At 43.0% G+C, this 23,692-nt stretch overlaps 2 protein-coding genes across 2 annotated transcripts; one reads left to right on the top strand and one right to left on the bottom strand.

The window, feature by feature from the left end:
• Nucleotides 1-1,012: 1,012 nt before the first annotated feature.
• LOC138630295 (uncharacterized) lies at nt 1,013-10,418 on the top strand. Its single transcript, XM_069714540.1, has 13 exons — nt 1,013-1,132; nt 1,266-1,415; nt 1,824-1,943; nt 2,668-2,781; nt 3,153-3,266; nt 3,778-3,944; nt 4,592-5,249; nt 6,394-6,536; nt 7,292-7,352; nt 7,960-8,168; nt 8,276-8,462; nt 9,495-9,590; nt 10,068-10,418. The coding sequence occupies exons 1-13, from the start codon at nt 1,013-1,015 to the stop codon at nt 10,221-10,223; spliced, it is 2,295 nt and encodes a 764-aa protein (XP_069570641.1). The 3' UTR covers nt 10,224-10,418.
• Nucleotides 10,419-10,431: 13 nt separating this feature from the next.
• Nucleotides 10,432-20,198, bottom strand: znf277 (zinc finger protein 277). The gene is made up of 12 exons (XM_069714470.1): nt 20,083-20,198; nt 18,528-18,729; nt 16,716-16,804; nt 16,428-16,510; nt 16,139-16,230; nt 15,205-15,315; nt 14,702-14,834; nt 14,306-14,373; nt 13,994-14,090; nt 13,566-13,608; nt 13,204-13,378; nt 10,432-10,840 (listed from the first exon to the last, which is right to left on the bottom strand). The coding sequence occupies exons 1-12, from the start codon at nt 20,108-20,110 to the stop codon at nt 10,657-10,659; spliced, it is 1,305 nt and encodes a 434-aa protein (XP_069570571.1). The 5' UTR covers nt 20,111-20,198; the 3' UTR covers nt 10,432-10,656.
• Between the last annotated feature and the right edge of the window lie 3,494 nt (nt 20,199-23,692).

Below are 23,692 nucleotides of genomic sequence, written 5' to 3' on the forward strand. Positions count from 1 at the left end.
TTCCACCTGCCTCCAATTGTCTTCCTGCCCTCTTGTGTATATAGTCTGTGTTTCTGTTTGTCTGTTGTCAGTTTGTTGTTTCCTTTTACTCATCGTTTCAGGCGTTCTCTTCCCAGTATTTCCCCAGAGTGTTCTCGCATCCCTCTGGAGATCTTCTTCTTATTTTGTGCTACCTGCAAACTTCAAGTAAAGAGCCTGAACTCACCTTCTGTATCCTGAACCATGCTTTTGGGTCCAGTCTGTATTCCCCTGCTGTTACACCAATGAGGAAATACCTTAATACCACTGAGGGGCCACTAGGGGCTGGCTTCAAAAACAGGTGCGTCTCCAATTGACTTCCAGCTCCCAAACCAATGGGTGATGTGCCCGTAGGTTGGTATCTGCAGTTAGAAGTTGTTATTTGGAAATATGGTTTATGAAACATATCAGTGGAAACAGTGATGGAAACACGCGGCTAATTTCTTATCACAGATTTCTACAATGGGTTTGAATGCAGACGTGTATTTTTCCCAATTGTGCTGGAATTAAAAGTTTAAAAAAAGCATTTGATAGGGTGCTTCTATTGCTATTATTAGTAATTTATGTGTGAACAGCCTTTTAATGTTGCAGCTGGCTGCAGTGCAGAATTACATACTTCATGTTAAAGATGTACCAATCCACTCTGCTGATTAGTTTACATAAAAAACAGGGGTTTTTTCCCATCTTGTTTGTGCAGTAAGTTTCATTCATTTACATCCAGATGTAGATGTACGTTTTTTTTGTATTTCTAATATTGTATTATTGATCTCACTGCAGTAAGGCAGCAGATGGATCAGAGTCGGCCTCCCTGCTTGTTATCTACAACCACGTATCAAATCTGTCAGCAAATAACTGGAAACAGCACGTCTAAGCTTCTGCACCATAGCCAGGTGTGTCGGATTACCTGTTGTTACCTGTCGTAGTGACATCACTGCCCTGCCATCTCTCTCTCTCTGTGCTCTGGATGTTTCTGTGTGTGTCTGTGGATGTCACGATGGGCAGCGGAGCGTCCGTCAGTAAAGAACCCCGGCCGGAGAGGCTGGAGGTCGGGGAGGTTGAGCCTGAAGCCGCCCGACCCTCCACGCCTGCAGGACAGAGCAACGACAGACTGCAGGTTGGTGAAATGTTTACTTCGTTCATTTAGGGAGCACGAAGGAGCCAAAATCATCCATCCATCATCCACACTGTTCATAATAGAGTCAGGGATATAGGAAGTCTTCAAACACTGCTCCTGTGTGTGTTTCCAGGAAGATGTGAACGCAGCCAAACCTGACAGTCACACTGTGGACATCCAGTCGCTGAAGACTGAAGAGAGCGTCACGCCCAGAAAAAAAGAGCAAGAAGAAGAACAACAACAACAACAAACAAGGCAACCAGTCCTGAATCCAGCTGTGACTGTGAGCAGCGTTTTAACATAAGTAACACTTAGTTAACAAAGATTTTAACCAGTCCTGAATAACAAGATTTTTTTAACACTTGTAACAAGATTTTAACATTAATAATACTGAACTAACAAGTTTTAACATAAGTAACACTTAGTTAACAAAGATTTTAACATTAATAACACTTAACTAACAAGATTTTAACATTAATAACACTTAACTAACAAGATTTTAACATTAATAATACTTAACTAACAAGATTTTAACATTAATAACACTTAACTAACAAGATTTTAACATTAATAATACTTAACTAACAAGATTTTAACATCAGTAACACTTTTTATGTAACTTGTCACAGATAGCACTCTGGTTGAACAGTGAGCAGTAAACAGTGATATAAATGTTTGGCTCTGTGGTCAGGAAACTGTGGCAGAGGGTGAAGGAGTATCTGTGGATTTTGAGAGTTTCCTCCACAGCAACGGGACTCTCTACAGCTGCTTCAGCCATTACGGGAACAGAGTTTATGTGGACGAGTCACAGGTAGCAACGATTGTACTAGAAACAAACAAACAAAAGCATGTTCTATGGAAGTAATGATTATTATACATGTCTGATCGTTACTATCCAGACAATCAAACCCATATCATCTCAGTTTAACCATCTGGTTCCAGATTCCACTCAGACACTTTGATTTAACATGTGTGCTCCACCTTTAAGACTGGGCATCAACCAGTTGCTCTCGTCTCATGTTTCTTTACATTAAGACCACATTTCCCATCAGCCTCTTTGGTTCTCGTCCACATTTGTCAAGTTCAGCATCTCATCTTGATTTCACTGTTTAAAATTATGTTTGAATTTTAAAAAAAATATGCTTTATTTCAAACATCTAACTGCTTCTCTGTCTTTTCCAGAACCTGCAGCCGTTTCCAAATGAGTGGTGCAATCAGGGACGCTTCATTACCTTCAACAATGAGGTCTGACTGCTGTTAATTAGTTTCTCTACAAATTAAATAAAGCTCTGACAACCTCAAGTGCAGCAGGTTCGCCCCCCTTTTTAGCCACAGCTGTGATATTGAGGTAAAAAAAAAATTAAAAAATGAGTTGCTTTGAATTAAAGGTGGTAAAAATGCTGAGTGTACTGCATAAACCCAGTATGGACTCTGGTCTCTGAGGAGAGGGTCTGGTTTGACAGAGTTGGCAGCAGTGCAGGAAGAAACACACTGAAGGATAAAACCATCTCTCGTTGTGTTTTCTTTTCCTTCAGGGCTCTGGTCAGCTGCAGACTCCTGCCAGCAGCCAGCCGGTCGTCATGGAGGACGACCGCACCGGCAGCATCTACATCCAAGGCAAAGGAACCGTCATGACCTACATGTTTGAGGTGAGACAGGAGCAGATACACCAGGGACAATCTGAAATTTGGACTTGATGGGGGCTTTAGCTGAAAACCCAAGTTCACGTAGAACAAGATTTGCTGGACCAAACTGCATCGCTATCCGTCCAGCAGTCATTGAGACATTTTACTGTGTGAAACAAATGTGAACCTGCTGGAAGCTCTCCGAAAACTCTCAGCCAGTTCATCAGCAGAGAAGTAAAAACTGACCTACAGATGGTGTGAAAGAAGAAAAAGTCTGCCAACAAAGAAGGCTTTCCACAGAGCCAGACCGCCAGCATGGTTAATACGATTTTACAACCAAAGTTACAGCTGCAGCCTCTATGTGTTGAATTCTACAATCCACGGCTGTTTTCCAGGAGAGGGTGAATGTCTGCAGGTTCTGGGATCCTTACTCAGGTGTCTGGCTGCTGCTGCCGCTGCAGTGGGAGATGAATGTCGAGTTCGTCAAAGCTCGAGTCCAACGAGTCCTGGTGAGGAAGACTCGGATGCTGCTCTATGTTGTAATGTTTAATTAAGAGTTCTAATATAATGGATGGATAGGTACTTAACGAAGATAGCAACACTTTCTTTTCCCCATATTATTAGCACCAAATTTATTGTCTATGGATTCTGGAAGGACATACTTTTCACCCTCAGTGGTTTCCATTATGGTAGCCACTCTTTGTGGGAGAGACCACTGATCTATTTTCAAACTGCAGCACTATGCAAATAGAAGTTGTACATGTCTACACAAAGTGGGGTTTTTTGCTAAGCACCACCATACTGTAGTTGGAGAGAAGACAATATTATGTTTATTGTGTCCATGAAAAAGACAGCATGTTCATATTTTGGTATATCAACCAAATAAATCATTCAAATGTTACGGTTATTTTTCGGTAAGTGTGCTAAATGTAGGTTTTCTAACAGACGTGTGCAATTTGAGACTCAACTTCTGTCTGTGTAGTTTACTCAGAAAAACAACAGTGTGGTTTTGCGTTGCAGTCGGCCCTGCCCGGCCTGGTGGACCAGAAGGAGATCACGGCAGCTCTCAGACAGTGTAACTACGACCCTGAAGAGGTCATCTCCGTCTACCTCACCATGTTCGGTGAAATCCTCCTGCAGGCCTCTCAAAGTGGACATCAGAACTACGCCGACCTCAACTCCTTCAGGTCAGCAAGGGTTACCATGGGAACAGATTCATACATGTGGAGAAGTATGAAGACAAAGGGACACATGGAAAAACAACTTGCATCTTAAATCCTTTCCACTTGTGGGGCAAAACAAGTATTGTTTACTTTCTGCTTCGAAGCCATGTCAGTAAATCTCAGACCCACCATGTCAGCTTCAGCTGTTACCAGTAATACGTGTAGAGTTTCTACAGTTGTATGCTGCTGTTTGCTGCTGTGTAGCAAAGCGCAGCTACCTGAATCTTAATATGTTATTTCTGTATGGAGACTCAGAATGTGGCGTAAAGCTGCAAAATCTTCGTCCGTACTCTGTGCCAATACTTTTGCCATTTTTCTGGCTACAGAAAGCTGATTCCATTTCCTGCCTACAAAGCTCTGATTTACTTGGTTGTTTTCCATCCATGCAAACAACCACTCAGTATCCACAACGCCTGACACTAGGTCGATGAAAAAAACATCTTTTGACATTGATTTGGAGGTCCGGAGCCGGGCTTCAGATTGCATTTGCTCTTCCATGTTACACCTCAACAGTCATCACTCATCATGAGTTGTATATGAAAGCAACACCATCTTTAAGCAGGAGTTGCTCCATTGAATTGCTCACCTAACATCTGGCTCTAACCCAACAGGGCCCTCCTGGAGAGGGACCGGGTCATCGAGGATCTGAGGCAGAAGCTCCAGACCAAAGAGAAGGAGGTGGACAATCTCTTCCAGAAGAACAGCTACCTGGGGAGGGATGTTCGCTACCTGACCGACATCGTCCAGCACCTGAACCAGAAGCTGGCCGAGCTGGAGGCGGACCAGCAGGAGGCACGGGAGAAGATCCGATCCTTCCTGAGCCGCCGAGCTGCTGCTGTCCTACCTGCCAAAACCGTCAGCGACCCCGCAGTGGACCCCGGCCAACTCCACCAAGTCAGACAGCTGACCCGCGAGCTGAACGTCTCCAACAAGCAGCTTCGATCCACAGTTCACCAAGCACTGGCTGACATGAAGAACCAGCTGGAGCCGTTTAAGGACACGGTTGGGAAGTTGGCCACAGTGGAGCAGGAGGCTGCCAGAGAGGTGGAGAACTTGCGATCCCTCTACAGGAAGGAGGCAGTGGAGAGGAAGAGCCTTTACAACAAGTTGCTGGAGCTGCAGGGGAACATCCAGGTGTTCTGCCGCTGCAGGAAGAGCTCAGCCTCGAGCTCTCTGGAGTCCACCGATGACCAGGAGGTGGTGGTCATCCAGAAGGGAAGTAAAAAGAAGTTCCAGTTTGACAAAATCTACCCACCGAGCAGCACACAGGTAATACCTTAACAGTACTGCTTCAACTCTCCCGAACACACAAAGTCATGTTGCAGCTTTGATCAAACACAGTTAGGATCTGGAAAGATTGGAGGGGTTTAGTCCAGTCCAGAATCTTTGGATGTTTAACCAATAATTGCACCATTTTGCAGTTATGTCAGAGTACAATGTAAAGCAGAGACATAGTATGTTAGACTGAAAGCTGCCAATGTCAAATTTTGAGAAGTGATCAACCCTTGTCTCATTGCTTCTGCTTCTATTGAACTGCCAGTTGGAGTGCAGTTGTTGTGCTGTTGCGTTACCACCAGGTGGAGCCTCGTAAAACCATTTGGGAATCGCTGCTCTACAGAAGCAAACTGTCAGCGAGCTGCTAGCATCGCTGTAAACTCTTAGTTCTGTTGTTTTACATGTGTGATTAAAAGTTTGTGTAGCAACACCACACAGTTTGCATACATTGCCATTTAATGATTTCTATGGATTTCAGACAAATTTTCTTTCAAATATCGTCATATTGATGTTTTCCTTGTTGCCCAAACCTAAGTTCATGTCTTTTGTATTTCAGAGATTGATTAGATGTGTGCAGTTTGTTAAGTTATATAATAGTTTCTGAGGTAGTTAACAGAGAGCTCATGGTTAAATGTAATCCTGCATGTTCTTAAATTCCAAAGCAGTGTTCATTTGCCTGTAGGGACGGCCAGCAGTTGACATTAATGAGCTCAAGTCCTTATCGAGCTCTCCGCCTTAATGAGGCTCTGGGTCTTAACGAGTTCTTGGTCTTAACGAGTTCTTGGCCTCTTTTTACTGAACCTGATTGGTTTTTATATCATTCATTTAACACCACATAAACAAAATGATATGGTGTCTCTTAATTTCTAATTTAAAGATTTATCTAAAGATCATGGTGAGTTAATGGATCTCTCTCAAAGGAAAACAGCATGTACGGTATGAAGCATTTACACAATCAAGATGCCAAAATATAAAATGAATGCAGACTAAAGTCCAACATCAACCCTTGTTTACTTCAGATGGTGGAAGACATGTTTCAACACTACATCAAACAGTCTATGTCTTCTTCCTCTCATTGTGTGCCAGCTTTTTAATTTCTTGCCCATATCCTTTCTGCTTTTTCTTCTTGTGTCTGCAGGAGGACGTGTTCGCAGGAACTCTACCAGTAATAACTTCCTGTGTGGATGGATACAACGTCTGTATACTGGCTTACGGACAAACCGGCTCGGGAAAGACATACACGATGATGGGCAGCAAGGAAAACCCCGGAGTCAACATCAGGTTAATTTGATCTTTTTAAAAATGTAAACTGATGCTTTGTAGTTAAATATTTTAGTGCAAGGGTTCCTACCATGTTTTACAGTCATAAGTATTTGGATAGTTGCACATTGTCTTCATTCTTTAGGCTCTGTGCTTCAGCACATTCTATTAAAATAAAATTAAAGCACCATATTTCAGCTTTATTCTAAGGATGTTTACATAAATAGTGTGTGACTATTGTGCTTTCCCTGCCAAAAGTGCAACCAGGAGCTGAATTATGGGTCTGAATACTTTTCAAAATTTCTAAAGACATGACGGTTATATCAATTTAAGGTTACATCAAGCTTGATGGGTCTGAATACTTTCTGAAGTAACTACTAATGTACTAATAAGCTTCAAAATCAAAGTACAGATTTGATCTCTAAGTATTCTACAGAAGAATAAAATCTGTGAAAAGCTAAAGCTGGTTTGACTAAAATCCCTCTCCAGGTGCTTATCTGCCTGCCTGGAACGTTTTCACTCAGGGGCCAAATGACACTAACTGCAGCTCGTTGTACAACGTGTCACTTGACAACCCTTCATCAATACGTGATGAGGCGAGCCAACAGCTAAGCTTTTACAGAAGCGGGTCAGTTTACGGAGAGGTCAAGTTTCTTGTCAGGGAGGAGACAAACAACAGCAACACAAAACCCACCTCACCACGGTGTCCTGTTGCCTCCAGTATGTTTACAGGGAGCGGTGCTGCAAGCTGGCAGTGATGTGTTTGTTTTTCTCAGGTCTATACGAGAGCTGCTACGTATTTGTGCAGAAAAAGAGGAGGTGTCCTACACTCTGAAGGTACGACTGATTTAGTTCCAGTTGATTTTCATTACAGAGCCCTGAAAACCACATAATGAAAATATATTGAAAATGAATGAACTCTTGACCTTGCTGTGTAAAATGCCATGAGATTAATTGAAACTGTTTTGGTACCGTAAAATGAAAAATACTATAATCAATTTGCTCAAAGAGACAAACCAAACAGAAGCTACTGTCTGCCAGAGTAACAACACACCAACTTAATCTGGTCCAATTACCAGAAAAGGCCTCTTTAAGGTCAAGTTAATTTACTTCACAAATGTATCCCAGACGAGCCCCCAATTGTCGCAACCAGGCTCAAGGCTGGACAAATGAGAGGGGACCAATCATGAGTCAAACAAGGTAGAAGCCAAAGCAGAGTGAGAGACTGGATGACTGCCACCACCTTATATAGTGGAACCAGACCAGGTGGGCTGAATTTCCACAGAGGCCCTTACAACTATAAGAGATTTTACAACAAAAGGACCCAAGACTGTCCTACAACAATGACATGGAACTTAAAGAGAGGCTTCATCATATTTTAGACTTCAGGCTGAACGGTGGTGCAGCAGTTAACACTGATGTATGTAAAAATGCTCTTTTTCAGATTTCCATGCTGGAGATTTATAACGACTCTTTAAACGACCTGCTGACCAAAAGTCCCGGCGCTTTGCTGGACCTCAGAGTCCAGGGGAAGTCGGTGTCTGTCCCGGGGCTGACTCAGGTCCAGGTCCAGACGGAGGCCGACATCATCAACATCATAGAGATGGGTGAAAAGAACAGAAAGATTGCCTCCACCAAGATGAACATACAGAGGTTTTTCTTATTCTCTTCAGACCAACATGTTTTTAATAATTAAATAAAATTAATGTTTTCTTGTTGATCATATTATCAGTTGTTAATCTTCTTATTCTCCTGCCCAGCTCTCGTTCTCACCTGGTGGTGGCGTTGGAGGTGGAGGGCTCAGACAAAGTGTCCGGACTGACATATCGTGGTACGTTGACCTTGTGTGACCTCGCTGGATCTGAACGGATCTTCAAGACGGAGGCTGAGGGTCAGAGGCTGGTGGAGGCCGCTGCCATCAATAAATCGCTGACAGCGCTGGGACAGGTACGAGGACATTCTGATACTCATCTGCAGCGACGCACCTCTCAAGTGTCGTGGTTTGAGCCCTGATCCATTTAAAGACGAGATTTTGGTGTCACTTTGAGCCTTTTACACGTGAACCAGGCGCCCTTAAGTCAAGCTTTTATAACGGCAGGACTGCTGTTAGCCGTTATGGTGTTTCTTATGGTGTAACCATGGAAGTTATTTGAACAAATAATATCAATGTTTGGTTGTCGGTTAGACTCAAATAGCTTCACTGTGTTGTTCTTCTAGTACTCAGACCATTCGTCCATTGGTTGATTAGTTGAATTATTCTCAAGTATCGAGAAAAAATCCAAACATTCACTAGTTCGTCTCTATTCACTGTTTGCTGCTTTTTTTTAGGTTTGTGTATCAATTTTATTTTTGCTAACAATTCAATTAATTCATTCGATCTGGAAATGCAAAAACATGGTCAGATTTTTTTCATTCCTAAAATGTACCTTAATTATAAAAATGCTTTAAAAATCTCATTTCACTTGGACCTAATTTTCAGTTTTTTGGTTTTCTTGACTGAATTAGATAATTGAATGAAATAATGATACTCATCTCTTTTTAATATTATTGGAAATTTATACTATTTTTTTTTTTTTTTACTGTTGGTCAAACAAAACAAGACTTTTGAAGATGATAGATATCAGAATCGGCTTTTTTGCATTTTTTTGATTTTAAATTTTCTGTTACAATACAATTTTGCGTTACAATACAATAATGAGGTTCAAAGTTTTTCCACAAGATAGAAATCAAAATATTACTGGAGAGAAACACATACTAGATCTACACCAGACTATCAGCTTTTCTTGTGTAGTGAATAAGTGGTCAGTCAGGTCCAAGGTTTAGTGTCCAGCTCCTTCTGTCCACATGCTGAAGTTTCCATGTGCCAGCTGCGCCACCATTGGTCTGAGAGTGTGTGTGTGAATGAGAGGCAACAATCGTGAAGCGCTATGGTCACAAAATAAGCATTAAATAAGTGCATTTAATTTGTCTCTCCTTCAGGTGTTTGGGGCTCTGAAGTGTAACGCCCTCCACATCCCATTCAGGAACTCTAAACTCACCCACCTCCTCCAGCCCTGCCTCAGCGGAGACGCCAAGGTAAGTCAGTGCTGTTCCAACGGGTTCTGGGTCTTTTAGTTTACTCTTTGGTGAGATTGCGTAAGTCTCTTCCTCTTACAGAAGTTCAAATATACCCTTCTTCTCTTCACATGGCTCAGAGGTCAGGCAGCTCATGGTAGGATCATTATGGTGATTCATGTGAGCAAACATGAGGAATTTATTGCTTTGTAACAACCGACATTTCAGCCGAGTCAGGCATCGATGTTTTGTTGAATAAAATAATAATAGAAGAGATAACAGTTTAATGATAAGAGTTGTAGTTCTCCACATTGATTGATTGATTGGCAACTCTTTGAAATTATTATCAAGGTGGAGGGCGGTTGGCGATAGACTCTGGGACCGTTTACATTTTCATAATCCCCGACAGCTCCGTGTGCAGTGACGGTCTTACAGGCAGCAAACTGACCCAGCTGCATTTTCTTTGTGGCCGGCCGGCGTCCTCCTGTTTCTCTGCAGTGCTGCGTGTTCGTGAACGTGAGTCCTGACGTAACGGACGTGATGGAAACTCTGAGCACGCTGCAGTTCGGCTCCACCATCCGACAAGTTTCACTCGGAAAAGCCACGAAGAACATCGTACCGACGAAGAACAACAAGACCGGCAAGTCGACCTGAAGCTTGTTTAGGTTTCAGATGTTTTCTGTTCTTTCATCTGTGTGTTCAGTGAGTGTCACAGCTCAGTCTGACTTCAGGGTTCGGTCTGCTCCGCAACTGCCATCAATTCACACTTGTAATCATAAACATAAGTATTGTCAGTCATCACTGGTTGTAGATTCAAATAGAATATGATTTTTTTGTTTAAATATTAAAGTCAATATGCAAGAAAAACTGCTGTTTCAGCTGCTTTTATTGTTTGAATAGAAATAAGAAGCAGGTTAAAGTTCATAATCTAAACTGCAAACAAGTGCACCACCGTCTTCTGATGGCTTTAAAAGTGCATGTTTGAGAACTGTCTTTAGAATAATCAGTTGTCCAGGTGCACCGAGGTCGAGTCTGACAAGACAAAGATTTGTCCAAAAACAACAGAAGAGTCGGTGCGTTGATCCTCTTAGTTGCAGCATCCTCCGCTCTTCAGCAGCTGCTTGAGGACACTGCTCTGTTTCAGAGCTCTGAGGTTGGAGACGTCCTCTGCGATGACCGGGATGTCCTCGCTGTGATTTGTCTCGTCATTTTCATCGCTGTCGGTCAGCGTGCACAGCAGAGCGTCGTTCTCGTATGTGGGGAAGTAATACCTGCGGAGAGACGGAGATCCGAGGTTTACTCAGGTTTTTGCTTTTATCCAGGTGCACCATGTACGTTTTGTTGCAGTGATGTCAGCAGTTTGCATGTGCGGTTCTGATTCAGGGGAGTATGTTGTGGGTTCATAATGTCTGACACTTTGCAACTACAGTTCCCATAATGCTTTGGGGGATGCAAGCAGTAAGTAAGTTAGCAGAGGCCTGCACCCTGTTTTTCAGCCTGTCTGTGTTTAGATTTTTGGGGAGCCAGGAAAGTGAGAAAAAAAACAAAGTTGTGCTCATGCATTAATAATTTCACTTTAATCATTTATTTTTAATTTTTTTACAAGTATTTTAATGCCAAGCATTCTGATGCAAATAATTAAGTAAATTCCTGCCAGCAATAATTTCTCGTGTGTGTGTGTTCAGAGGGTCGACACCTTCAGTTGGCTGTCTGGATTGGTGTGTGTTTGGTTTTTTGAAGGAGTGTGTTGTTATTAAGGTTTATTAAAGGTTCCTGATCTAAGTCAAATTCTCTGACTTTCACTGACTTAAAAGCTCAAAATTTGATGACCTTTAATAAACAGAGAAACATGCTGCCGTTGTGCTGAGTGACAAGAAACATTTCTGTTAGAAACAAGCTGCCAGACGCCTCTCCGGTTGATCCGATACTAAAATAAATGAACGACATGTCTAAATACTGGTCGCAGAGGCAAAGAATTTATCTAACAATAACAGTTATTAGGTCGCAACCTGATTTGCCATCGAGTCACTGAGGCCTACACCCTGTTTTCCACCTATGATTGTTTAGATGTTCATAATAACTCCTTTCCATTAGTCATGTTTTCCTTCATACTTCTGTCTGAATGGATTGTTCAGATTTTGTTGATGAAATATGTGCATCCGGAAAGTATTCACAGCGCTTCACTTTTTCCACATTTTGTTATATTACAGCCTTATTCCAAAATGGATTAAATTCATTTTTTCCCCTCAAAATTCTACACACAATACCCCATAATGACAACGTGAAATACATTTTTTGGGAAGTTTTGCAAATCTATTAAAAATCAAAAACGAAAAAAAAAAAATCCCATGTACATAAGTATTCACAGCCTTTGCCATTACACTCAACATTGAGCTCAGGTGCATCCTGTTTCCACTGATCATCCTTGAGATGTTTCTACGACTTGATTGGAGTCCACCTGTGGTAAATTCAGTTGATTGGACATGATGTGGAAAGACACACACCGTCTATATAAGGTCCCACAGTTGACATGTCAGAGCACAAACCAAGACATGAAGTCCAAAGAATTGTCTGTAGACCTCTGAGACAGGATTGTGTGAAGGCACAGATCTGGGGAAGAGTACAGAAACATTTCTGCACCATTGAAGGTCCCAATGAGCGCAGTGGCCTCCATCATCCGTAAATGGAAGAAGTTTGAACCACCAGGACTCTTCCTAGAGTCGGCCGCCCGGCCAAACTGAGCGATCGGGGGAGAAGGGCCTTAGTCAGGGAGGTGACCAAGAACCCGATGCCAAGCATCATGTTTGGAGGAAACCAGGCACCGCTCATCACCTGGCCAACACCATCTCTACGGTGAAGCATGGTGGTGGCAACATCATGCTGTGGGGATGTTTTTCAGCGGCAGGAACTGGGAGACTAGTCAGGATGGAGGGAAAGATGAATGCAGCAATGTACAGAGACATCCTTGATGAAAACCTTCTCCAGAGCGCTCTGGACCTCAGACTGGGGCGAAGGTTCATCTTCCAACAGGACAACGACCCGAAGCACACAGCCAAGATAACAAAGGAATGTCTTCGGGACAACTCTGTGAATGTCCTTGAGTGGCCCAGCCAGAGCCCAGACTTGAACCTGATTGAACATCTCTGGAGAGATCTGAAAATGTCTGTGCACTGACGCTCCCCATCCAACCTGATGGAGCTTCAGAGGTCCTGCAAAGAAGAACGGGAGAAACTGCCCAAGAATGCCAAGCTTATAGCATCATACTCAAAAAGACTTGAGGCTGTAATTTCTGCCAAAGGTGCTTCAACAAAGTATTGAGCAAAGGCTGTGAATACTTATGTACGTGTTATATTTTCCTTCTTTATTTTTCATAGATTTGCAAAAATTTTAAACAAATGATTTTCACGTCATTATGGGATATTGCATGCAGAATTTTGAGGGGAAAAAAATGAATTTAATCCATTTTGGAATAAATCTGTAACATAACAAAATGTGTAAAAAGTGAAGCGCTGTGAATACTTTCCGGATGCACTGTACATTGGGTTTTGGTTTCTGAACACAATCTATGAAAATTATTTTAGAGGATAACAGACCAGACGTTAAACACAACTTGAATACTGTGAGTCGGACTCACTGCGGCTGGTCCCAGGTGGAAATCTCTGGCAGCTTCATCACGTGACCTTCAGCAGCGATGTGTTGCAGGACGTCGGCCGTGCAGTCGAACTTCTGCTGGCAGCCGTAGCAGCGGCTCTGGTGGATCTGCCGCCGGATGAAGTTCACCAGTTTGACCTGCTGGTAGAACTTGAGGTCTGAGGGAGGAGACACACCGGCGCAGGATGATGATGTCAGCCTCAGACATATTTACTGTGTTTCTCCAATAACAAATCAAACTGTTGCATCATCAGTTTGTTCACCAGTGTGTGTGCTGGTACAACAGATGATGATTTTAAAGATGATACTGTTCCACACTTGGATGCTAGGATTTGTTGTACTTACTGAGTTCTGTCTTCAGGTGATGGAGATCGAAGCCATGGACCTCCTACGAAATAATCATGAAACAACAGAATTAGAGTCACGGTACAACGAAAGGTGACTGTTTTTTAAAAATTTTTTTTAAAATAAGCTTAAAAAAGATGTGTTTTGGGGGCGTGTCTGTTTGATTGACAGGCCTGTGGTGCAGTCAGGTTACAGCTATCGGTGGGCGGGACGTAGTATCATCAGGTTTCCAATCAGATCGGTCAGATCCACCGCTGGCTCCTCCCCCAGCTCGTCCAAATATGGTCATTTCCTGCTCCAAACCAGCTAACTTTACTTACTTCCTTCCTTCCTTAGATCCTCCCGGGCTCAGAATATCCACTCGTAAACTAGCAAAAGTGTTGTTGTTGTTGTTTTTTTACACGCCCTCCAACTCTACATTGCTGTACCTTCATGTGTGTGTAGATGTGGTCCATCGTCTCTGACTGATGATCACAGAACAGACACACAGCGCAGACCGGATGAGCCTGCCAGTCCGACCAATCACTGCAGAGAGCACAGACATGTCAGACAGCCAGGAGGCGAGAGAGAAGCAGTTCACACCACATCTGAGAAAACTGAGGAGCTGATGGACTTTGGATGTGCAGAGAACAACAAGGTGGCTCACTTCAAACTCTCATCTCCCCCAGAGACATAAAAGAAAGTGAAGCGGTCGGGTGGATCCGAGTGTTCTGGCTGCGGTTTTAACGAGGGAAACTTACTCATCTTCATCATCTAGCAGCTCACGGTCATCTTCACTCTGGACCTCCTCCCAGGTTTTCCCCAGTTCCTGACAGGAGAGTGGAGACATTTTAAATAGAGAAAAACAGCAGCTAATACTCGGCCAACAAAATGTCTACTGCAGGAACCATCAGAGGAATCATGGGATCAAGTTTTCTTCAGTCTCTGAAGACAAAAGCAGAAAAGATGCAAAAAAAAAACAACAACAACTGAAAAGTAGGAAATACTTTTTATAGAAAAATTTGACATGATTTCCTCTGAAACGTTGTATTTATTTTTCCCCAACATGAAAACTGTAAACTGATCACAGCTGCTTTTCTCCGTGAAGGAACCAACACCAACCTTTTCTAAAGTAGTTTGTGTTTGTAATTCGTTACCAGGTAGTTGATGACGTAGAAGCGGTCGTATTCGTGGTTGTTGGCGTTGATGCGCCGATGAGCTTTTTTCCTCATGTGATCCTTCAGCGTGGTTTTATCTCGAAATGTTTTCTCGCAGTACAAACACTGCAGACTGACGAGAGGACGGGAAAAACAGAAGAAGAAAAGAGTCACGAACTCTGCTAACTTCTGTAAACCTTTTTAAAACACTGGTGGACTGATGGAGCTGCAACAATTATTTGATTAATTAATTGGTCATTTTATAGAAAATGAATCTAGTCTGATAATCAAATCCTTTGTCACTTTTTTGTACTTTTAGTGGCCTCAATTTCAATGAGGATCTAATTATCAAAATTATTCTGTTTGAAAAGTGCTTTTTAAATAAATTGTAATATTATATAATTAAACTCTATAATTAGACGATTGAAGTCTCAATTTAAATAAAATTCATAATTTTTAACACACACACACACACACACACACGTCTCTCGGTCGGTCCTCACTTGTCCAGTTTGTCCTGCAGGGTGTCCAGGAACTGGCTGCTGTAGACGATGTTGTCCGGCAGGCCGATGCTGAAGGAATGTTCTCTGGCCATGTGGTTCAGCAGAGACGACCTGGAAACAGAGCAGATAGATAGATGTATACTTTATTAATCTCTCAGAGGGACATTTTTAACACACATTACACACCGAGAACACGTTCTATAAAACTCCCTTTTCTATATTTGAGAGGAAAGAACAAAAACACAGTGAACAACACATTTTAGTGATTCAAGAGAACTCTCCAATCAGTACTGTTCAGTTCTGATAGATTTTTTTTTAAACATTTCTTCCTAGAGTATCCTGCAACATAATGATAGCGTGTTTATTCTGATTAAAAAGAGTCTAATTCGTATCACATGTCGGGGTTCCCAGTCCGTCAAGGCTGGTGTGACAACCTCATGACCAATGAGTTCCTCTCTGTTTAAACCTGGAGGAGTCATAATGACCTACAGCAACAAGGAGCACAAGGATAATATGCAGCAGATAATAATATGCAGCAGATCATATGTTCCCCACAGAGCCTTGATCTAAGCTTCACAGTCAGTCTGTGATTGTATGAAGACACCAAGATGAACTTCTGCAAAAAGAAAAACCTGCCAAGTTCCTAAAAACTGTTAAATACAGAAGAAGAAGAATAAAAGAAGAGCTGGTCATGGTTTTATTATGGAGGGCCAACCTGAGTCTTTCTCTCTTTTCTATCAGCGACTGCAACTCTAGGAACCCTTTTTATTTCCTAGAGTAACTCAAACTATCTTAACAACTACGAATGGCTCAGGATTTTTGAGAAGTCATTACAAAAATAAATAAAAAAATCGAATAGTTTATGTGACTGTCGAATCAGAGCTGTCGATCTAAAAGCTGCTGCTCTGGAGGATGAATATGAACGTTGCACCACCTGTTCCCGCTGAACTCTTCACTGCAGAACATGCAGAGACGATGGAAGCTGTTGTCGTCTCGCTCCCTCTGCTGGCAGTCCAGCACCTCCTCCTGCAGGAGATCACAACCGGCAGACAAACACAAGGAGAAGACGAAGAGCTCCTCTGATATTATGTTTGATATACAGCTTGAATGTAATTCTTAAAAACTAAAATTCAGTGATATCTGTCATCGTGTTTCATCCGTGTCAGAGCAGGAAACGGATCTGCTGCTCCGCAGATCGCTTCGTTGGTGAAATAAATCCTCACCAGTCGTTTCTGCTGGAGCTTCTCTCTGAGGACTCGGTCTTCTGGGAGGACATCACACAGCAGGAAGTAGTGCTCCTGCTTCTCTGTAAGGCCCCAAACGATGTATTGTACATTATTTAGAGCTTTTCTAAGAAGGAGGACGTCAGGATTTATCACTTTAACCTTATTTCTAATATTGTGTGACACGTCTAGATTCACTGTAAACAGTTGAACTCTTATCTCGTCTAATCTGAAATGTCAGCTTCTGTTTCCAGTTTAGTCTTTATTGCTGAATGTAATGTCACCCACCAGCCGGTCCGGTGGAGTTGGTCTTGATCACGCTGCAGAAATCTGTGACGGGTTGTTCCAGGAATCTTCCCTTCCAGTACAACATGTACCTGGAGGAGGAAACGCACCACAGAAACATATAACACCAGATGATCTACGAGACTCTTTAAATATATAAAGGGTGATTTATGTATTGTGTAGTCAATTTACTGTAATGTATCATTTTAGGTCATTTTATCCAATAAAGAATTCAGTCTGAATATAAATCCAGAGACATCCTGATGAATTCAAATCAAAATGAAACTATTGGTCAGTAGCCAAGAATTAAACGGCACTGATGACATTTAAATACAGCAGAGGAAGGTCACTCTTTAGGAAGAAATCAAATAGAGGAAGGTCACTCTTTAGGAAGAAATCAAATACAGAGGAAGGTCACTCTTTAGGAAGAAATCAAATACAGAGGAAGGTCACTCTTTAGGAAGAAATCAAATAGAGGAAGGTCACTCTTTAGGAAGAAATCAAATACAGAGGAAGGTCACTCTTTAGGAAGAAATCAAATACAGAGGAAGGTCACTCTTTAGGAAGAAATCAAATAGAGGAAGGTCACTCTTTAGGAAGAAATCAAATAGAGGAAGGTCACTCTTTAGAAAGAAATCAAATAGAGGAAGGTCACTCTTTAGGAAGAAATCAAATAGAGGAAGGTCACTCTTTAGAAAGAAATCAAATAGAGGAAGGTCACTCTTTAGGAAGAAATCAAATAGAGGAAGGTCACTCTTTAGGAAGAAATCAAATAGAGGAAGGTCACTCTTTAGGAAGAAATCAAATACAGAGGAAGGTCACTCTTTAGAAAGAAATCAAATACAGAGGAAGGTCACTCTTTAGAAAGAAATCAAATAGAGGAAGGTCACTCTTTAGGAAGAAATCAAATAGAGGAAGGTCACTCTTTAGGAAGAAATCAAATACAGAGGAAGGTCACTCTTTAGGAAGAAATCAAATACAGAGGAAGGTCACTCTTTAGGAAGAAATCAAATACAGAGGAAGGTCACTCTTTAGAAGAAATCAAATAAGAAACTCTTTAGGAAGAAATCAAATAGAGGAAGGTCACTCTTTAGGAAGAAATCAAATAGAGGAAGGTCACTCTTTAGGAAGAAATCAAATAGAGGAAGGTCACTCTTTAGAGGAAGGTCACTCTTTAGGAAGAAATCAAATACAGAGGAAGGTCACTCTTTAGGAAGAAATCAAATAGAGGAAGGTCACTCTTTAGGAAGAAAAGAAAATAGAGGAAGGTCACTCTTTAGGAAGAAAAGAGGAAGGTCACTCTTTAGGAAGAAATCAAATAGAGGAAGGTCACTTTAGGAAGAAATCAAATAGAGGAAGGTCACTCTTTAGGAAGAAATCAAATAGAGGAAGGTCACTCTTTAGGAAGAAATCAAATAGAGGAAGGTCACTCTTTAGGAAGAAATCAAATAGAGGAAGGTCACTCTTTAGGAAGAAATCAAATACAGAGGAAGGTCACTCTTTAGAAAGAAATCAAATAGAGGAAGGTCACTCTTTAGGAAGAAATCAAATAGAGGAAGGTCACTCTTTAGGAAGAAATCAAATACAGAGGAAGGTCACTCTTTAGGAAGAAATCAAATAGAGGAAGGTCACTCTTTAGGAAGAAATCAAATAGAGGAAGGTCACTCTTTAGGAAGAAATCAAATAGAGGAAGGTCACTCTTTAGGAAGAAATCAAATAGAGGAAGGTCACTCTTTAGGAAGAAATCAAATAGAGGAAGGTCACTCTTTAGAAAGAAATCAAATAGATGTCGAGGTTTGAATGTCAGTTTCCTACTTCGGGAGGTCCGCGATGAGTTTGACGTCTGCGATCACCAGCTTGTGCTCCAGCAGCAGGTGTTTGAGGACGACGTCCTTCTGCGGCAGACGGACGGACTCGGTGCAGAAGAGACAGACCAGCAGCTCGGCACCGGAACCGGAACCGGGACACGGCGAGCTGTCGGAGGCCAGCTCCGGAAAACATAGGGGCTCCAGTATACCTGGGGGGGGGGGGGGGGGGGGGAGGAGGAGGAGGTGGTCCATCTACAACACCAGTATGGATACAGGAGGCTCCACGTGCTCCAGGAAGGAACAACACGGAACATAATGCTGCACGTTTGGGTCAGAACCGTTAAAACGAGCTGCGGTACATTTAGGAGGAAAACAACCGTTAACATGTGAACGAGCACCGTCCCTCTAACGGGAGGACGTCACGGCGGTTAACGGGAGGACGTCACGGCTAACGGGAGGACGTCACGGCGGTTAACGGAAGGACGTCACGGTTAACGGAAGGACGTCACGGTTAACGGAAGGCGGCGGTTAACGGAAGGATGTCACGGTTAACGGAAGGACGTCACGGCGGTTAACGGAAGGACGTCACGGTTAACGGGAGGACGTCCCTCTAACGGGAGGACGTCACGGTTAACGGGAGGACGTCCCTCTAACGGGAGGACGTTCACGGTTAACGGAAGGACGTCACGGCGGTTAACGGAAGGATGTCACGGTTAACGGAAGGACGTCACGGTTAACGGAAGGACGTCACGGTTAACGGAAGGACGTCACGGTTAACGGGAGGACGTCACGGCTAACGGGAGGACGTCACGGTTAACGGGAGGACGTCACGGCGGTTAACGGGAGGACGTCACGGTTAACGGAAGAACGTCACGGTTAACGGAAGGACGTCACGGTTAACGGAAGGATGTAACGGGAGGACATCAACGGGAGGTTAACGGGAGGACGTCACGGTTAACGCCACGGTTAACGGAAGGGCGGTTAACGGAAGGATGTCACGGTTAACGGAAGGACGTCGGTTAACGGAAGGACGTCACGGCGGGAGGACGTTAACGGGAGGACGTCACGGTTAACGGGAGGACGTCACGGTTAACGGGAGGACGTCACGGCGGTTAACGGAAGGATGTCACGGTTAACGGAAGGACGTCACGGTTAACGGGAGGACGTCACGGCGGTTAACGGGAGGACGTCACGGTTAACGGAAGGACGTCACGGTTAACGGGAGGACGTCACGGCGGTTAACGGGAGGAGGTCACGGCGGTTAACGGAAGGACGTCACGGCGGTTAACGGGAGGACGTCACGGTTAACGGGAGGACGTCGCGGTTAACGGGAGGACGTCACGGTTAACGGGAGGACGTCACGGCGGATTGAACCTGCAGGTAACAGCAGGTAACATCCGGGGACCTGCCGGCCGTTCAGCACCGCCACCGACCGAAGCCGGCTCGTTTTTCTGCTGAGTTTGCAGTTCTACAGACTCGGTGTCAGTGAACACGCAGACGATCCACCCGGAGTCCTGTACGACTTAATTCGAGCCACTGACACGTTTAAGATACCAACATACCGTCTTCACTTGCTTCGCTGGCGGCCATGTTCGCTGTGACGTATCCACAACGGCAGATTAGGCACCAATCAAGAGCCGCTGATTTTCTTCTTCGTCTTCTTAGTTCTGAACTCGTTACCAGCGCATTAAGGGCTCATTATCGCCCCCTTCTGGTCCGGAGTGTAGATGCAAGATTAAAGCCAACTTTCTGCAGTTATCTCTGATTCAGATCTGAGGTTACCGGCCCAACAAGCTGCTCACAGTTTAGTGCTCATTGTTGCTCAGAGTTTAGTGTTCATTGTTGTTCATTGTTGCTCAGAGTTTAGTGCTCATTGTTGCTCAGAGTTTAGTGCTCATTGTTGCTCAGAGTTTAGTGTTCATTGTTGCTCAGAGTTTAGTGTTCATTGTTGCTCAGAGTTTAGTGCTCATTGTTGCTCAGAGTTTAGTGTTCATTGTTGCTCAGAGTTTAGTGTTCATTGTTGCTCAGAGTTTAGTGCTCATTGTTGCTCAGAGTTTAGTGCTCATTGTTGCTCAGAGTTTAGTGTTCATTGTTGCTCGGTGCTCTTTTTGAAGCAAATGCTCGCTCATCCCGAGTCAGATCCTGTTAGAGGTTTCTTCCATGTTAAAGTCTGTTTAAAGGAAATTCTGAGATGTGTTGCCTATATCATTGACTGTTGGAGTTGACATATGATATTTAAATAATGAATGATTATAATAGGTACATGGACTACCTTCCCTCCTTGTGTACTTGTGGTTTTGAATGACATCCTATTTGTGAAGGCTATCATTATTTTTTCTGTATTGAAATCTTCCAAAACTGCATGTTTCATTCAAAATAAGTATCATTTCAACCCATCACTTAGGCCCATTTATTTTTGGGTGCTTTATGCTGGGAAATGCTAATTTATTTGTCCAGCGACCTCATAGAGGGGGACGAGTGGAGGGGCTCCAGGAATATATTTACGCCGTGGCAAATTATGTTACACAAACTCGGTCCTCCTCTGCTGCCCGGCTTCAATCCCTGCCACTCAGTTTTTGATCCGAGCTCCCGCCGTTCACCTGGAGATCTCTGAACCTGCACACCTCAGCACTACTCTGCCCATTACCAGCTTCCCGCTCAGCTTAGGGCTCCTCGTCCCCTTTCATCCAGTTAATCTTCTCAGTTTTGCAATAAATAGTTTCAGCCTCTTGCCTGGCTCCACAGGTTTTTTTTTTCTGAACTGGGGTTTACAAGCTCAGCGACAAGTAATGCCACTGGACAGGACTGTAAAACCACTGTGCATGATCGGCCTCTACAAATGATGTCATGTAATGAGTGAATCACAACAGATTCATGAATAACTGATCATCATGAAGTTGCTTCAAACTAAATCGGTTAAAATGTGAGAAGAAGGAGGAAGCTCCTAAAACTGAGGAGCTGCAGAGAGATGAAGCTTTCAACAAATGCCAGAAGAGTGAAGAGATGAACTTCCTCTTCACAGGAGATGAACTTGTCCAAGAACTTGAGGAGGTGGAAATGGTATGCTTACCGCCCGAGCTCATGTCAGAACCTGCAGCATCTCAACAGAGAAATACAGAGAGAGGAAATACTGAGGTGGAAAAACTGCAAGCTGTCGAGATTTTTCTCTTTTCATTTTCATGAAAAGCCTCTCTGCAGGTTTCAGAGAGACATTCAGCTGAGCTCAGATTGAAAACACACAAAAGAGGACAAACTTCCACTTGAGATTCAGGAGCTGTGGAAAGAAAAAGACTTGAGGAAACAGGAAGAGGCTGAAAACCTCCAGCACTTCAACTCTGAAGAGGCCTTTTGTAAAGAGTTTCCCTGACAGCCCGAGGAAGAGAAGGAACTGAGGGCAGAGAGGAACAAACTGATGAAATCACTGCTACACTTTTCTAAAAAATGAACAGTCACAGAGACGCTGTCAGCCGACAGACAGACGCTCGCTGACAAGCTGGAGGAAGCTCTGGTTCGGGACATTATGGAGCTCCCTCAGACGCTCGATGGAGAAACAGTGTGGAGGATCCAGCACAGAACCATAAAATGAAGAAAACTGAACAGCAAACAACGAGGTCATCTGCCAGGACGAGGACTTCCTGCCACATCAGAGGTGCTGAGAGAGGAGCTGCCCACTGAACACAAGTCAATCCTCTAACCTGTGGGAAACATGTTTACAAAGGTCTACTAATATCTCCTGTAAGACTCAACTAATTCCACTGCATTACTTTTTCATCCTTTACTAGTAAAAAGAAGATAAAGAAATAAGATAATAAGAAAATTAATCACAAGTTCAGCTGCATAACATTATTATGGGGAAAATCTGAAGCGCTTCGATAAAACTCAACATTATTTAGGAACTAAATAACTAAAAAATAAAGTCTAAAAACTACATTTTGACTCGAGGTCCTTGTATAAGAGCCACAAATGGTGCAACTTCTTTTAATAAACTTACAATCATATATACATACAGCCCTTTGAAAAACAGTCATGCCAGTTTTCATTGTGGCTCCAGGGGATTTGTCTACAGTTCATTCTCCAGTCTTGATTAAGGAATTAAATGGAGGTCCAAACTGTAAAGTGTCTGTCAGTGTCGTGAAGGTGTTACGAACAAACACCACCAGGGGGCGCAAACAGCACGTCTTCATCCTCCTGCAGTCAGACACACCGGCAGCTTTCCTTCTTAAACCGGTTTCTCTTCTTATTTGCATTTCAGATATTCTGCCGACATGCCAACCAGCATGTTGTTGTTTTTATCATTTAAAAAAATGAGGTCATAAAAATACTATTTATAATTAGTTTATTATTTTACACCTTTACGAATATCCATCACAGGACCAACGTAGAAAGACTGACAACCACTCATGCTCACATTCACACCTTCAGGAAATTTAAAACCATCGATTAACCTAAAACACGCATGTGTTTGGACTGAAGAGAAAATCCACAGAGGTGCAGGGAGAACAGGGAGAACAGGGAGAACATGGAGAACAGGGAGAATAGGGAGAACATGGAGAACATAGAGAACAGAGAGAACATGGAGAACATAGAGAACATAGAGAATAGGGAGAACATGGAGAACAGGGAGAACATAGAGAACAGGGAGAACATGGAGAACAGGGAGAACATGGAGAACATGGAGAACAGGGAGAATAGGGAGAACATGGAGAACATGGAGAACAGGGAGAACAGGGAGAACATGGAGAACATAGAGAACATAGAGAATAGGGAGAACATGGAGAACAGGGAGAACATAGAGAACAGGGAGAACATGGAGAACATAGAGAACATAGAGAATAGGGAGAACAGGGAGAACATGGAGAACATGGAGAACAGGGAGAACATGGAGAACAGGGAGAACATGGAGAACATGGAGAACATGGAGAACCGGGAGAACATGGGGAACATGGAGAACCGGGAGAACATGGAGAACATGCAAACTCCTCACAGAAAGGTCCCAGCTGACGGCTGTTTGCACAAAAACATTAAACATGCAGTATTAATACAAAGAAAACTAGAGACAAACACAAATCAAAACAATTCAGATGAACAGTAATATTATCCCTGATAGTAAATAAACAATATAAATCAGTGCAGTGCAAAAGAGATAGATGCAGTTTCAGATGTTGATTCGGT

The sequence above is a fragment of the Brachyistius frenatus genome, unplaced genomic scaffold, assembly GCF_029030835.1.
Source record: "Brachyistius frenatus isolate BFR_SWC_R1_liver_20210118 unplaced genomic scaffold, ASM2903083v1 Contig_131, whole genome shotgun sequence".
Taxonomy (NCBI): Eukaryota; Metazoa; Chordata; class Actinopteri; family Embiotocidae; genus Brachyistius; species Brachyistius frenatus.